This window comes from Camellia sinensis, chromosome 2 (assembly GCF_055761805.1).
Source record: "Camellia sinensis isolate YWXY chromosome 2, ASM5576180v1, whole genome shotgun sequence".
NCBI classification, from domain to species: domain Eukaryota; kingdom Viridiplantae; phylum Streptophyta; class Magnoliopsida; order Ericales; family Theaceae; genus Camellia; species Camellia sinensis.
The window spans coordinates 47,234,946-47,252,491 of NC_138962.1; the positions used below are offsets into that span (position 1 = coordinate 47,234,946).

The 17,546-nt window shown below is 30.3% G+C and overlaps 2 protein-coding genes across 11 annotated transcripts in view; both read left to right on the forward strand.

Moving 5' to 3' along the window:
• Positions 1–297: 297 nt before the first annotated feature.
• On the forward strand, positions 298–9,863 carry BCA5 (beta carbonic anhydrase 5). Of its 6 annotated transcripts, none has more exons than XM_028256713.2 (10): positions 298–487; positions 4,885–4,989; positions 5,077–5,144; positions 6,879–7,040; positions 7,125–7,173; positions 7,311–7,424; positions 7,588–7,641; positions 8,164–8,246; positions 8,384–8,489; positions 9,443–9,863. In XM_028256713.2, exons 2-10 carry the CDS (start codon positions 4,894–4,896, stop codon positions 9,644–9,646), a joined length of 936 nt encoding a protein of 311 aa, XP_028112514.1. In that variant the 5' UTR covers positions 298–487; positions 4,885–4,893; the 3' UTR covers positions 9,647–9,863. The 6 variants fall into 6 exon arrangements, with proteins under 6 accessions (XP_028112514.1, XP_082770399.1, XP_082770400.1 ...); XM_028256716.2 differs by lacking the exon at positions 298–487 and adding an exon at positions 6,702–6,768 and having other exon boundaries at positions 4,512–4,989; XM_082914275.1 differs by lacking the exon at positions 298–487 and adding an exon at positions 6,702–6,768 and having other exon boundaries at positions 4,512–4,989; positions 8,387–8,489.
• Positions 9,864–16,889: 7,026 nt separating this feature from the next.
• Positions 16,890–17,546, forward strand: part of HAF01 (HAC13 protein (HAC13)) — a 33,529-nt gene continuing 32,872 nt past the window's right edge. For 2 of the 5 annotated variants that reach the window (XM_028256717.2, XM_082914277.1), the window contains exon 1: positions 16,921–17,244. The gene's annotated coding sequence lies outside the window, so the exon portion shown is untranslated. Of the gene's footprint in view, positions 17,245–17,546 lie in introns of all 5 variants that reach the window. The other 3 variants (XM_028256718.2, XM_082914278.1, XM_082914280.1) reach the window with 3 other exon arrangements.

The window sequence follows — 17,546 nt, forward strand, 5'->3', positions numbered from 1 at the left end:
TCTAGACCACACACAACTTTGAATAGCGGGCCCATAAAAAGTAGTTGTGGACACCATTGCCCCATGTGTACAATGTTCTAGACTCAACGCATATTCTCTATTTAAGTGTCATTTGGAAATGTTTTCCTTTTCCTTGTTTTTTTTTTTAAGAAATTGAAAGCACAAATTTATTTGGTATACTGTTTTTCTTTTCAAAATATGAAATTGATTTTAAAATTCTGGAAAATAAAAAAATATATCAATTCTATCTATTTTGAACGTAAGTTCTCATTATTTTCTCTCTCCCTCAACACCTTCAATCACAACTGGCCACTTATTGCCATCAACTACCATCGGCTGGCCTTTGACAAGTTTCGACGAGCTTCGGCCACCTTTGAGTGGGCTTCCGCAATCAAACAGTTACCATATGTAACAAACAGTCCTTCAATGGCCACGACTACCATCACCGCTACATCTGTCAACTCTTCACTGCTGACCACTATTTTTGGTATGTTACTAAACATGTTTCATTATTTTTGTTTTTATTTGGTTTTTAAACTTCTATGTATAGCAAACAAGCTTTTTATTTTACAAAAAAAAAAAAAAAATGATAATTTTTTATGTTTTTTTGTTTTAAATAATTAAATTTTTTTTCCCGATTAATAGGATAATATTATATTTTACAAATATCAAGATAATTTAGTCAAACTGAACAAATCAACCATTAAGAAATTTCAACAATACATATTCCCAACCCAAATACTAGCAATCGCTACAAGAAACTTTACCGACTATGTTGGAGTAGTTAACTAAATAAGTTTGGTTAATTAACAAATATTATTACTTCTTATTTGATTTATATATGATTAAATTATTGGACTTTCTATATTTATTTATTTATTTATTTTTCTTCTACTTCTGGTATTTGATTGTTCCGTCTTTAGTGAGCTTGTTTTCTTCTTAAGTTAATGCCTAATCAAATGGTGTATGTGATTCTTCTTTTGGGGCATGCCAAACTATTTGGAATTTATCTGTCTCTTTTTTGCAGTTAGACAACTATTTTATTTTTGTCTAGCTATCTATTTTGCCTTGCTATCATCTCCCCCATCCCTGGTATTAGTTTTCATATCTTTTGGGTTATGTGATACATCAAAAATGATTGAGGCCTCAAATTTTTTGGCTCAAATTTGCCTCGAATTTGCTTTTTTTTTTTTTTTTTTTTTTTTTTTTTTTTTGCTGGGTTGATGCTTTGCTTATTATTATTATTATTATTTTTATTTATTTTTTTCTGCAATGATTTAGCCCAGAAAAAACAAACAAAAAAAAAAAAAAAAAAAAATTGCATTTCGAGGCAATTTCGCGCCTCAGTCTCGAGGCCTCAATCACGGCTCGTGATACATATGCAACTTTGTTTTTAAAAAAGTACATGTAATATGTAACTCATGCAAAAAAAAATAAAAATATGACTTAAACATTAGGATTGGCTCAGTTTTTTCAAAGGCTCAAAACAAACTTATAATATAAGGCGTCTTATATAAACATCCTAAAGCGCATTCTAATATGAACAGATTTTTGAATCATTTTTTAATTGAATCGAACTAGTTAGTAATTCAAATTTTTCTTAATTTTTAAAACTTTCCTATGTTTATCTATAAAATTACTAATCAAGTTTGTTTTAAATAACTTATTAACCAAACTTATTCAATCTTTCTTGTAACATACTTCACTGAATAATTGATTTAATCAATTTCAAATTTAAAATGTTTATTTTTTTCATAAACAATTGTAAGTAATACCTATAATCAATTATAATTTACGTATTTAGAAAACAACCATAAATTAGTTTTAAATAATTCATCATATCAATATATATATATATATATTTTTAGGGCTCCTCTTGAGTAAGTATAATAATAAGAAAATAAGACTTTTTGTTATTTTTTCAATTTTTTTGGGGGCCTTTTTTCAATCAATTTTTGGGGGTAAAAAGCAGCCGCTTTTGTGGCTTGTGTCCAAAGCCAGCACTGTTAAACACACTCGTTTTGGAACAGACTAATTTAGTAATTTTTTAATTATTTGACTAAAATATGAGTTAAAAAAAATAGTATATTTGGGATAATTTTTTAGTTTTTTATAAAAAGATGTGTAAAAAATAGAGAGAAAAAAGAATTTTTGACTTTTTTGTATGAGTTATTGACTTTTTGGCTAATTTAGGCCTCGTTTGGCAAGAGGCTATTTTAGCCAATTAGCCAAAAAGTTACTAAATTAGCCAAAAAGCCAACAACCCATACAAAAAAGTCAAAGATTCTCTTTTCTCTCTACTTTTTGCACATCTTTTCGTAATTAGCCAAAAAGTCATCCCAAACATACAAGTTTTTTTTACCTACCTTTTTAGCCAAATAGCCAAAAAGTTACTAAATTAGCCTGTTCCCAAACGAGGCCTTAGTAACTTTTTGACTTTTTAACTAAAAGGGAGGGTTCCCAAACGAGGCCTAAGTACAATTTTGGAAACATAGCAAAAAGTCACTTTTTTGGATAAAATATCTAAAAACGTAAGTGTCAAAAACGCTAGAAAATTGGTTTGGTAAGTGCTAAAAACACAGTTGTAAAATTACAAATTATGACCTATGAAAAAAAATTAAAAAAATAAATCTCTTATGTTGGGTAAGGATATTTTGATCATTTTAATTTGATTTGACACCATAAATAAATGTTAAACTAAAAAGCAAAAAATCAATTTTTTATCAACTTCTAAAATCACTTTCCAAAAAATTAAAAAGTTTGATAAAAAGTCAAAAGTCAGTTTTCCAAAACACCCCTAAGCCCTCATTTAGCATGGGGCTAATCAGGTCAAAATATTTTTAAAAAGACAAAATAAGTTAAAAAATCAATAAGATAAAACGTCGTATTCAAATTATAATCATTTTATTTTTTCCACATAAAAGTCAAAAAAATCCAATTTAAACGATATTTTTTTTAGCTTTAGGCTAAAATACAAAAAATTCAACCCAAACAAGATTTTCTAGGCTTGTTTTGGCAACATAGTATTTAGCCACTTTTTTTAGTTAGTAGCAAAAGTTAAAAGTTGGTTTTTTTGGCTTTTTTTTCATTTGGGAAGTTGGTTTTTAGCCAACGGTGAAATTACAATTTTACCCCTCATGAGTCAAAATGTGTTACATAGGTGAAGTTGTAAATATTTTAAATAAATGGAGGTAGTTTGATCATTTTATTATGATTTGACATCATAAACAAATATTAATCAAAAAATCAAAAGTCACTTTTTACCAACTTCCTAAATTATTTGTCTAAAAAAGTTAAAAGCTTGGTTAAAAGTCAAAAAATCACTTTTTACCATCTTTCCTAAACGAGACTTTTTTACCCGGATTAAAATAATAAAAAATCTAAAAAATAAAAATACTTTCTAAAAGCCTAAAACAATGAAAATGCTATTATGCCCCTTTTCAAAGAAAAAAAAATGCATATGATATGTAACCTGTAATAATAAAACAAAAAAAATGACTTAAACATTCTAATCGGCCAACCCACCCATTGAACACTCAGTTAGATGGAGATTACGTGGTGTTTTGAGAAATTAGTAAAAAATTAATTTTTTGATTTTTTAATTTTTAGTGGCTTTTTTTTATCAAAATCTGACTTGTTTGAGTAATGCTAGGGATCATGAAAAAAATATCATGAAAATGATCATGAAAGGTTTTTCACCTTTGGATTATATATATATATAATAAAACACCATATACTAATCAAATGATGAAAATTTTTTATGATACATTTCTTGATAATTTTTTTATGATTCCTAATATTATTCAGGTTATTTTGGATAAAAAAGCTGATTTTTTTAACTAAAAAAATTGAAAAGCTAAAAAGTTAACTTTTTTTTTGACAACTTCCCAAAAACCCCTATCTATCCGCCGAACAAAGCCCTAATTTTGTAAGAATGTGTTTGAATTTGAAATTCGTAAAAAAAAAAGTAAAAAAAAAATGTCACTATTATATTTTCAAAAGAAAATTGATCAAATTTATTAAAATGAAAAAGACTCTTATAAAGAAAAAAAAAAGGAGGAGAAAATCGGTTGTTTTTAATTGTTTTTTTAAAATCATCTTACATTGTTGAATTTTTAGAACGTATATAGTCTAAAAATAATTTACTCAATACTAGGAATATTAAACAAATTAAATATTTTACATAATATTGGCATAACTCATACATATAAATATAATTGTTTTAACATCTAATATTTTTGTTCATATGTCTATTTTATTTAATAAAAAATCATGTAATTAAATTGGGAGGATTACACCTAAGTGGAATTAGAAAAAATATTTACAAAAAAATAATAAATATTAATAATTAAAATAATAAATATTTTCGCTTTTATTTAAAATATTTTTTTATTACGATTTGTAATTGTTTCAACTAATTAATTTACTGTGATCCGATCCCACTCTCAAAACCAGCAACCAAACACGGCCTTAGGGGAGGCTCTTGCGTTGTTGAATCGAACAATTGCAGCAGCAGCCAACGACTTTCTATTTCAAGCAAACCTAAAACCTAACCCATCAAGTAATTTTTTTTGAACAGCCAAATTTATACAGTCAGGCTTTATTTTCAGTATTTAAAAAACAAAGTTGGAAATTTTGAAAAATTAAAGATGGGTTGGCCTTTCGGTGAAGAAAAGAGCTATTGTTGTTGTGTTGTGTTGTGTGTGTTCACATTGGTTTCTCCGTCTTTCTTGGAGAGAAACAAAAACAAATGTTCTTTGATCCGACAACCAACTATACACCCCACCTCACCCCCATTTATATCTATATATGATGGGTTGTAATGATAATGAAAAAGTGTTTTCTTTGCTCATCTTTACCTGTCCTCCATCAATCTGGATTTAGATCTCTCTAATGGCTCCAGCATTTCTTGGGTTTTCTTCCTTGTCACCCCTTTCCTACAAATCCTTCTCTTCTGACCTTCCCGGAATCTCAGCTTCACCCTCAACTGTGAGCTTTCTCTCTCTTTCTTTTTCTTTCTTTCTTTGTCCATAATTTTTGTAGTCTTGATTGATTTATTGTTTTGATTTGGAGCAGATCTTTGGTACCCAGTTGAAATTAGTGGAAATTGAGCAGACCCATCTGAGCTTGCCCATTTCTTTCAAGTAAGTTTTTGGTTATTCCAAATCTTTCTTTCTTTCTTTGTTGAATTCTCTTTTTTCTACCGGTTCTGAGATGTCTTTTAGCCCTTGTTTTCTCCTTTTCGGTCGGAATTGTAATTTAGAATTGCAATTTAGAATTGCAATTGAAGCATTTAACCCTAGATTCTGAATCTGATTGCTCCTGACATGTTGTTTTATTATGCTAATGTACATTGAACTCTGAATATTTGATGAAATGTCTGACACGGTTTTAATTTAACATAATAATAAGGATTGATTATGATTAAGACACTGCTGAAGAAGTCTGTCAATTCAAGCATAAAAATTTGGTCTCAAATTGAAATTCAGTGTATTCTGAGTGATTCTTGTACAAAATCTCAAATTTTAGCAAGACCCAGAACTTTCTGTCCTTTGTACTCTACGAAATTTTGAAGTTGGTGTCCAAACAGTTTGTTAGAACTTGGTTTTGATACTGTGTATGCATGTGCACGTGTAAACATGTACTGAATTGTGTTTTCCTTCTCCTAATTTGGAAGATATTGCAGTTGTACTTATATTTGTTACTTTCTACATTATTCTTTTTGGGCATCTCTTCATGTCTCATTTCTCAACTCTCAAATGATTGAATTCTTGTTATAATCTATGAAGCATGGATGCAAGTATGGGATATGGGTACTGGTACAGCATGATATAGATATGTTGATACGACAAATTCTAAAAAGTAGGATATGAATATGTTAAGAATACAGTGATATATGTGTATAATGTACATATATCATAATAAAAAGTAAGTTTGTCATAACATATTTGTCTTTAATTATCTATCAGATATTCCCAATATCAAATTTATATTGTATTCACATAAAATAAATAAAAAAAAGTCAAGGTTACATCACTTGGACACAAAAATGAACCAAATTTGACATACTTTAATCTCACTATTTTCTAAATTTTTTTCTTTAGGAGTAGGCAAAGTATTGAAAACTATTATTTCATTTATTCTAACAATTATAATATAAGGCCGAGTTTGATTAGCAGATAATGGGCAAGATTAGATTAAATAATTACACCTTTGGTTCAAACGTTTTGACTTTGGACAACTAATCACGAGGGGGCCTTTTATCCAAGGGGGAGTGTTGCAACGCTTTATCCCGAAATAACATTAGTGTCATCAAATTCCAAAATTGCTTTCATTGAGATAAGTTTTCTTGCCTAATCCTATCCCTGAATCAATTTTGGCCTCAGTGTGTAATATGCTAAACAAGAAATTTCACATCTTAATTTCAAGACAAGTCGGATACTTAAATTATCCGATACTTATTCAAAATTATAGAAAATTAATTTCTAATTGTGGATACATTAGAAAGTATTGGATACATATATGCAAGTATTAGAGGAGTACCGGTATCAGATATGGGTATGATATGGAAACAATTCTCTTGTAAAAGTATTTGTGCTTCATAGGTTATAATGGAGGACCTTAATGCCATGTTTCTTCTTTGTTGTGTTAACTCTTACATAATAAGCTTCTAATTTTATTGTCTGATTATTGATTTATAGGAAAGTCATTCTTTTTAAGATTACAGGCTACCATGCAACCTCGGGATTGAGCCCAAGAGATAAGAATGTATTTGATTTGATTTAAAACATATGCACTATGTATTTTGCCGATACTAAACATAGTAACATGTTTTGTATCCTGTTCTTAATTTTTACCTTCCATGATTGAATTCACAGGAGCAATTCTGTTTTGAGGTTGAAGGCCTCGATGGAACCACCAGGGCTGACTCAGGAGCTCACAAATAGCAAACAAGAGAGCATAATAGGAACTCGAAATGGGTCTGATCTGTTCAATGAAATGAAACATCGGTTTCTGAGTTTCAAAAGGCAGAAATTCCTGTAAGCAAGCTTATAATTCTGATATCTCGTTGTTTAGCTTCACAGAAAATTGAGTATCCCTGATGTGATGTTTTCTTTGAACAGGGAGAACTTGGAATGCTATGAAAATCTTGCCAAGAGTCAAGCACCGAAGGTATGATGGGCTTTTTAGGGTTAACTTTTTTTTAGCCCATGATATATTTTGGAGCCATATGGGGATTACATTGGCAATTTGCCTCAATTTTGTGCTGAAGTGGTTAAGATTTTCTTAACTGACACTTGCAAGAACAGTTCATGGTCATTGCTTGTGCAGACTCTAGGGTTTGTCCCTCCTACATCCTAGGATTTCAACCTGGAGAAGCCTTTGTAGTCCGCAATGTGGCAAATCTGGTGCCCCCATTTGAGGTACCATATACATTGCATTTGTGTTTTCTTGGCTTTAGTTTAGTACTACTGGTTCTTCATTTATTGTAAGCATAAATGTGGGAGAACGGAAATATATGGTTGTGATAAGTGTATTAGAAGCAAAATTCTGAATAGGCCTATGCTTTTTTATCTTCTGATGCAGAATGGACCAACAGAAACAAATGCTGCCCTTGAATTTGCCGTCAATTCTCTAGAAGTAAGTGACTTCTGTAGACAAATCTTCTGCCAAGTTGCTTTATTCTTTGTCAACCAAGGCAGAAAAAATGTGTGTAGTTACTATTGGTTGCTTATGGTCTGCACATTGACTGGGACTGTAGCTGACATGTTAGGAATTCAAAAATCCGAAAGAATTTGACATCATTTGTCATTCAAAAAAAGAAGAAGAGATAAAGTAAGAATAAGTTTGGAGAAAGGGAATTGTCAGCAAAAGTATAGCAATTAGTAACCAATTATGAAGCTTATGTTCTCATTCTGGAGTTGCTTACATTGGACTATGATATAGTTGCAATAATGAATAATCTGGAATTGCTGATTCATGATTAAAAAATATTGTCTCTATGTTTCGTGACTAAGTCACTAATACCGTACACAAATATATCAGATGACTGGAATTGTTGTAATTGACCTCTTGATATCAATGTGTCAAACAAATTGGCCACTCTATTTGGCGACAAACTTTGATGGGAAAACATTTTGGTAAATATAAAATTTTCTACAGGTTGAAAATATACTAGTCATTGGCCACAGCTGCTGTGGAGGTATTCGTGCCCTTATGAGCATGCAAGATGATGTAAATTCAAGGTTCGGCCAATTCCAATCTTTTCTATTTTTCATCTCTCTCTCACTCTTAAACATGCGTGCAAGTAAGCAAGCAAGCGCACATTCCACTGAAGAGGTGTGCTTCCATGTTTGTCATTCATTTCATCTATGCTTTCCAGTAGCTTTATCAGAAGTTGGGTAGTTGTTGGGAAGAATGCAAGGTTAAGCACGAAGGCTGTTGCTTCTAATCTAAGTTTTGATCAGCAGTGCAGACACTGTGAAAAGGTGCTCTCTTTTTTATTCTATTAAAGTTGTGTTAAGAGATTTAGTAGTGTATGTGTTACTTGGTTGGGAAGGGGGGGAACTTCTTTCATCTATAATGAGGGTGCTTAACTGTCAAAACAGTTCCTTTTAAAATAAAATGCATGCCACGGAACTTAACAAAAAATTCTGGGGTATTCTGGGGTTTATGTGACTTCCTTTTCAGCATCTAAGTAATTCAAATATTTATCGTATAATAAAATTTAGGGGGCATTGCTTGCTGCAATTAGTAAAAGCTAGGGTTATCCACTAATGCTGGAGTTTATGTCCGCGTCCAGCCACCCTTCAGCACTCCATATTTTGTGAGACTGATATTGGGTGATGGCATTATTTTATCATATTATTTTGGCTATGATATCCTTTCAACACCCTTACTGTATTTGATTTTAAATAGGCTACTGATTCTTTATGTTCTAAATCAATGGGATAAGCCTCCTGGACTTCTTGGCCTCGTTTGTTCATAGATAAGGGGAGCGGGTTTGTACTAAATAATTGTGGGATAAATAATCCCACATTTGATAGCTCAAAATTGGTTGGGGATAACTAATCCCATGTGGCCCGGGGGGTGGTGGGACAATTCATTTGGGGGGTAACTCTTTTGCAGGGGTTAGACATATTGGGATTATGTGTGCCGGGATATCTTATCCCACCTAATCCAATCCATGAATCTAACACAACCCTAGTGGAAGACAATAGGCAATAGGTGGAACTTTTAGCTTCTTTGGTGCACTCAATTCAAGTGTCTCCTTTATATAGCTGGTCATTATCATATCACCATTTACAAAATGGGTGTAGCTCATGAAATGTGGTTCTCTATATCTGTAGTACAGAGAATGGACTGAAGAAGCACATTGTGCTATGTTTTGAGATTTTGACTCCTGCTAGTTATTTAAGCCATTTATATCCCTCTCTTTCAGGAATCAATCAACCGTTCATTGATGAGCTTGCTGACCTACCCATGGATACACGAAAGGGTGACAAAAGGGAAGCTTTCTATTCACGGGGGCTACTATAACTTTGTCGACTGTACTTTTGAGAAATGGACACTTGATTACGAGCAAAGTAGTTTGAGGGAGGAAAGTGGCAAATACTCACTCAAAAACCGAGAATTCTGGTCTTGATTGTACTCTTTAATCTTTCCTTTGGTATTTTATTTATTTATTTTCTGGCTTTAAATTATACTTAAAAAGACTCGTTCAAGCTTATGCTTGATTTACAAACCTCGCAACCAACTAGAATATAATGTATGTTAATCTCTTAATTACTTAATCAAGTTTAGGCTTGATTAACTTGTACTTGTTTATTTTGGCTGAATGTAATTTTCGTTTTGTTCTTCTATATGCAAGTTAGGTTTGATGTACACTTATTATTTCGATTGAATTTGTGTTCCTGGGATATTTTGATCCTTTTTTTCTATGCTTTTTCCTCACATATTTTTAAAAGATGATGAAATACAATTCACCTCAGCAGTTATCTTTGCAGTTATCTTTAATTTGGAGAAAGCAAGACAACCAGAGATAAAGAAAGAAAGTGGAGTGATCGTTATCTTAAATTTTCAATTACAACGAGTTGTAACAAAGTTTATTTCAAATGCAAAGGAAACAAACAATTACTCAAAAAATTAAGATACGAAGAAATTGACCAACAATGTATACCAAGCCTTCTTAATAACACTACTCACGTGCGACGCTCTCTTGTTGTATGTGGAGCAAAATGCACTAATCTCTTGTATGTGGAGCAAAGTGTACAAATGCATATAAAATTTACGGGACTCATGACTTAAATTTAAGACCTTTTGAAATTATAATTATGAGGCCTCGTTTGGAACCTTTCATTTTAGTTAAAAAGTTATTAAGGCCTCGTTTGGGAACCTTTTATTTTAGTCAAAAAGTTACTAAATTAACCAAAAAGTCAACAACCCATACCAAAAAGTCAAAGATTCTATTTTCTCTCTACTTTTTGCACATCTTTTCGTAAAAAGTCAAAAAGTCATTCCAAGCATACTAGTTTTTTTTAGTTCATATTTTAGCCAAATAGCTAAAAAGTTACTAAATTAGCCTGTTCCCAAACGAGGTCTAAATTAGTCAAAAAGTCAACAACTCATACCAAAAAGTCAAAGATTATATTTTCTCTCTACTTTTTTGCACATCTTTTCGTAAAAATTCAAAAAGTCATCCCAAACATATTAGTTTTTTTTAACTCATATTTTAGCCAAATAATAAAAAAGTTACTAAATTAGTCTGTTCTCAAACGAGGCCTGAGTTAGATCACTTATTGGCTCTAGAACTTGAGTTATTATGAAATGAGCTTAATAATATATATTCAACTTATAGAAAAAGGTGATCAACAATGGAGTACTCCACTTGTACAAAAAAAGATAGATAAATTGAAATGTTGAAAACCCTTGAGGGGCCATTTAAGCTGTTAAGTGAGTATGCTTCTCATGTCATTGATGAGAGTTTGCATTCCCTCTCAGTTCTGCCTAGCATGAGTTCTCGATTATCAAAAAAGAAAAGATGCTAAAGAAATACTCCTATGGGTAGTGTAAAAACAAGCTTAGGACTCCAGTTCTTATATACTCTAATTCAAGATTTGAGTACTTGTGTTTAGTTTCAATTTTTTGGATTTATTTTTTTGAAAATTGAGTTTTTTGTTTTTTGTTTTTAGTGAATATTTTTAAATTTCAAAATTATTTTTTTACTTTTTTAGATGCATTTTACTTAGATATATCTAAAAAATAAATATTTGTAAAAAAACATTTTTAAAAATCAAAAAATACATAAGAATACAAAAAAATATACTGAATTCTCATTTTTTTATTAATATTTTTGCTATTTTGTGAATTTTGTAAAGATTTTTTTTCACAAATATTATACTTTTTAAGTGTATTTATGTTAAGTGTATCTAAAAATTAAAAAAATTGCTTAGAATATTAAAAAAATTCAGTGAAAATAAAAAAACACGGAAAACAAAAAAATTTAATTTTCAAAAAAGAATATCCTGAAATTCAAACCAAACAACCATTGCAGTATGAATTTGGACTTTGATAAATTTCACAAATAATTCAAATAGTGGACTACAGTGACAAAAGCCCTAAATTGAGAAATACCACCATTTTTTTTTTTCTTTCCTTTTTCAATAGAAACACTCGTCCAAATTAAGCGTTTCACTAACAAATGCGGGTCCTCTTGGGTGGTTGGTTATCCATTTTCCAGCAGAGTGACTACAATTTCCTAACACCATTGTTGAACTTTGAACTTGTAACTTGTAACTTGTAAGTCAAGAGAAGTCTTTCTCACACATTTAAAAGTGAATTTGGCTGGTGGGTAGTCCTGCAATGACTTTACCATCTGTACTGGACCATTTGCCCTTTTCTTGGAAAACATTTTCTTACCTTATTTTAACTAATAGTGCAACTTTGTTAGTGCCTGTCATTCATGTTAGATGCCATTTTAATACCATGAAGTATATGTTAGTTGCATTATAGTCTTTAAGAAAAAAGTAATTATGATTTTTTGTCCTTCAAATTTTTATTTTTCTGTTCTCAATACATTTTTATCTACACGATACAAAAAACATTTCAATAAACAAAAATCTCGTGACATGATATACGACTAGAAATACATTAAATTGTAAAGTCATACATTTAGAAACAGAATATCATGTGCCTTTACTGATTATTAGGTGAGCATGGTCCGGATTGGACCGGATTGGGGTAAAACCAGGACCAATCCGTTATCTACGGTTCCTGAAAAATTGGAACCAATCAAATCCGTTTAAATCATGGAACCAATCCGAACCAATCCATTTAAATACGGATTGGATCGGTTTAGGATCACGGATTCACATAGTTAAATAACAAAAAAAATATATATATATATATAACACTTTAATTTCATAAAAATATAAACATAGCGCTATATCAGTTCCATAATAGCAACATGTTTTTCTATAATAGTGACATATTGTTCTTGAATTTAAACAACCATAAGAAAATACAAACAAAAGTAATAAAATAAGATATTATACGGTTTTAGGTTTGAGTTTAGATTTATATAGAATAAGAGAAGATACTATGGGGATGATGTATAATAAAAATATAGACTATTTGTATACGGTCCGGATCGGTTCCAATCCGGAACTGTGGGGTTCAATCCGGAACCAATCCGCGGACTACGAATTTTTAATTCTTCAATTCGGAATCGAACTGCGGATTCAAAAAATCAATCCAAACCTATCAGATTGAACTGGACTGGATCAGATTACGAATTTCACGGATTCCTTGTTCAGCCTTACTGATTATGTCAAAACAAACCCTCAACTATACACGTGACTAGGTAAAAACAAAATAATCACCAAGCAAACAAGTTTATAAAATTGTGGACTAGTTTTCATGATACAATTAATTGATATAGATAGAGAAGTTGAACTAACAAGACACAAATCTTCCTACCAACCCAACCTTTAAAATCTGATACTTTCCTATTCCCTCATCTATAAAAACCCATACAACCATGAGAATCCAAGCATAACCAACTTCGCATCCTTTCCAAAAGTTTCTTCTTCTATCAATACTATCCCAAACATGGCTTATAACCAATTCCCGTCATTTGTCTTGCCACTGTTGCTCATCTCCTTGGCATCCATGGTTGGCAACACAATTCCGGCAGAGGCTCGCCACCTTGTGGAGACAAATTTGCCTGAGCTTCCTAAGCCTGAATTGTCATCACTTCCTAAGCTTCCAACTTTACCAGAACCCCAACAGCCGTCTATTCCTAAGTTGGAAGTGTCAAAATTGCCTGAATTACCCATCCTTGCTGATCTTATTAACCTACTTAAGTCTATATTTCCCACCATTCCAGCCATAAAAGACATACCTATCCCTACTCTCAAATCATCTCAGACCACCACTACTCCCTGAATTGTCAAGTTATCCCTTTTATTATAGTATTTCAATTCACACCTTTCATCTCCTATGTTACCTAATTACTCATAGTCACATAAACTACCTTTAAGCCTATAATAGCGTGAGTTGAACTCAAGACGTTTGAGTTACCTATGTTGCATTTCATAGTGTGAACTAAAGTGTATGGATTGGTATGCATTTCATATGATGCCTATCTTTCTTGATATAAAAAAGTTATTGTAATTTCTGTTTGAGTTGTAACTTACTTTAATGTACCAAGTTTTAATTATATATTGCCTCTTATGTTTCTAGTTACATTGGATATCCATTTGAGTTTGCTTGTTTTACCCATTGTCGCGCCACACAAGCCCTTTCTTTTGATCTTACAAAATAATTTTGTCCCATGATGACGAGAAAAAAAGGGCATCTTAAGTGAAAAATAATGTGATTAAAATAATTAATATTCTAGAAATTAATTCATGTTCAGATGAGCAGTTTGGATGACCTCAAGTGATTGAAATGAAAATTGAAAATGGAATGTGAATAATAAGAAGGATGATATATTATGACGGAACTCAACAGCACAAGGAGAGTAGGCACAATAATAATGAAACTAACAAAGAAATTAGAACGATATAACTAAGTGAAAGAATAAAAAAGTTAAGGATAACGCAAGACTAAAATCTAAAAAGAAAAATGATATGCAAGTGGATAATTTGCATGAATTTGACTGATATGTCAAGTTTTGATTGGTCAGTATGAGCCCATCTTAATAACCAAGCTATTTTAGTAAGAGAAATATCAACTTCGGATTTATTAAAACATTTTAAAAAAAATTTTGGCTGACAATTTTATGTTCCTCTAAAAACTTTGAAAAATATAATAAAATTTGTAGAATTCATAATAGGGCAAATACTAGCCAAATTTTGGAACTATTTAAAGAAAAAAATCGATTTTGTTTTAATGGATTCCTCAGTACTAGCAACCTAAAAAAATGATCAAATTAAAAAGATATTAATAATAAAAATAAATTGCCTTTTAGTAAGTTAAATTGAAAAGGCTCAAGTCTAAATGATTCTTTGTCATCAAAGTAATATTCAATGAGTTCTAAAGCAAAAATTTTAATCAGAGTTTTTTTTTTCCCCCTTCCTAATATTTTATTATTTTGATATTTTTTTATGTAAAAAATCATTTTCACCACACAAAAAATGTAACCTTTATGTCTAACTATATGTCTAAACAAAAATTTAGCAAATAAATAAAACGATAATTAAATATATTCAACACAATTAAAATCACAATTCAACTATAATTAAATGCATTGTCTTCTCTCTCTCGGGTTTGTTTTCTTTCTCTCTTCTACTCCTTTCTCTCTTTATGTAATTTAGTTATTATAATTTTAATTTGAACAATTTAGTCTTTAGAATCTAGAATTAGTTTTAATTTGGTAATTTTGTCTAAATTTTTATTAAATTTTGTCTAAATATATACCTTTGAAAATTGGCAAATGTCTAAAAATTGTTAATATTAACCTCCAATTTAGATTGAAAGCTAAATTGAAATCTTAAAAAATTGACAAAAGTTTCAAAACTGTCAATTTTAACCTTTAATTTAGATGGAAGAATCAAATTGAAACTAGACTTAAAGTGGGACAAAATTGTACAAATTAAAACTATAGAAACTAAAATAAAATTTGAGATAAATCACAAGGGTGAAAAGTGTAATTAACCCTTTTGAGATAAATTATAAAATATCTCATAAGATTTGCCTAAAATATGGATTGTCCCTATAGTTTTGAAAATTACAAATACATCTTGTAATAAATTTATATTTAATAGAATTAAAAAAAAAAAAATCCTAACTTCTCTCCTATGTAACAATATATTTATCTAAATTAGTAATTGAGATATTTTTATGATATTGTTAAAAATTATTAATTAACTTAATGATTTATTAATAAAAATAATTATTTGTTATGTGATTAAAAATTTGAAGGAGCAAAATATAATTGTTAGAATCACAAGAAGCAATTCATATTTTAAACAACAATGGCACTACACACCAATTAGGATATGTTTGATTGGATGGATAGGATATGTGGGATTAGAATTTATTGGACTGTGAATTTCTCGGACTATTTGGTTGAATTGGATGTGTATCCCGTATTTGTTTTCTTATGAGATTAATATCTGGAAAGAACTATTTTTAATGAATCTAATGTTTGGTTGGACGGACTGGATAAGGATAAATGTGTCAAAAGACTATTTTACCCTTGTAATTTATAATTTATATTTATATTTAATATATAATTTTAAATTTGTAATCTATAATTTATAATTTATAATTTTACAACACTAAATTTTTTTAATTTATAAGGTCATAATTTATAATTTATAATTTATAATTAAATTAAATTTATAATTTATAACGTACATTTTTATTTAATATATAATTTTAAATTAACAACACTAAAAAAATAATTTTATTTAATATATAAATTCAATTTTTTAACAACACTAAAAAAAATTAATTTATAAGGCCATAATTTTTAATTTATTATTTTTAATTAAATTTAATTTATAATTTTTATTTAATATATAATTTTAAATTAACAACACTAAAAAAATAATTTTTAAATGTTCAAAAGACTACATGTTATTCTTTTTCAATTGTTTATTAAGTAATATAGCATGAGGGTAAAATGAACATTTCACACATTAGTCTCATGGGATACTAATCCTATGAAAATAATTCCGCCTTCCCCCTAGGATTGTTTAGTTCCGCATATAAGGGATAAAGAGTCTGGCCGGACTCCATGTCCGATGAACTTAAAAATATAAAAATAAATGCTGGATATAAAGTTTCTAATGGATTACAATCCAAACAGTAAATAGTTCCCCCTAATCCCTCAATCAAACGCAGCCATGTTTGTTTGGGCGGATTACATTAGGTTGGATTAGGATTCCCATGACTACTAGTCCTACGACTACGAATCTCTTTGGATTGTGTATCAATCCTATGTTTGGATTGAGTTAGGGTTATAAAAATGGACTAAATAATCCATCATATGTGGGATACCATATCCGGATAGATTGTTAGTCCATACTTCAATTGTTTAGCCAAATATCGGATTAATAATTTTATTGAATTATTAATCTAATCCCAAATTCATGTCCACCCAAATAAAGATGACCTTAGTATACTAACACATGTTATAATATTACAATTTCAAAATTATAAATCCCACATATTATACAAATTATAAAAACTTAAAACTAATAAAATTATATCATATATTTTTTGATATATTCATTAATGTACCAATAAATGCCTATAGTTTTATTCTTTGAACATACTTTTTTTTTAAGAGGTCTGTATTGGTAATTTATCCATTGTTTTTTGGTTCTTCAGTAACAAACGATGTCGTTTTTTAGGATTTTCCCACCCCAACCCGACGCGTATTTTTGGGGCAAACTCCCAAACCTCGGAGACTTCTTGAAGTCAGTATATATTTCACATTCCCCGTTCTCTCTCTGCGCTCTCTATTTATCTCTCTTCGACCGAAGATTCAACCGGAAAATCTCAAATTCTCGCCGGAAAACTACCACTATGCCTTCAACCATAATGAAACGACTCAAGAGACCGCCGGAATACTGACAATCTCGCCGGAAAATGGGACTGATTTCCGGAATCAGTCAAAATATGAAGCCCTAGGTGTCTCTTTCAAAACCCAACTCTTGTTTGAAACAGAAGGTTTCGATAATCACAGCCAAATTTCGAAACCCTAGGTATTACAGTGTCTCTCACCTATTGGTAAGTTTTTTTTTTTTTTTTTGATTTCAATGGGTGCAATTGGTTTCCCGAATGTTATTGGGTTTCAAACTGTTATTCGTATTTGGTTTTGTTTATTTTATCTTTGGTTCAAAATTTTGTAGTCGAAAGTTTCTGGTTGAGAATAGAGTTCAATTTCTCTCCATTTATGCCAACTATTCTACTAGGGTAATTGTTTGGCAATATATTTGTATGTGTATTTGCATTTTGTATTGACAACCTATACGTTCAACCATCGAAAAATTTTCTTTCTAGTTTACTCCCACTTTGTTTTTATTGGACAT

Coding starts and splice junctions, on each gene's coding strand:
- BCA5 (XM_028256713.2), top strand. CDS start 4,894: ATGGCTCCAGCATTTCTTGGGTTTTCTTCCTTGTCACCCCTTTCCTAC. Junction 4,990..5,076: donor TCTCAGCTTCACCCTCAACT/GTGAGCTTTCTC, acceptor GATTTGGAGCAG/ATCTTTGGTACCCAGTTGAA. Junction 7,425..7,587: donor ATCTGGTGCCCCCATTTGAG/GTACCATATACA, acceptor CTTCTGATGCAG/AATGGACCAACAGAAACAAA.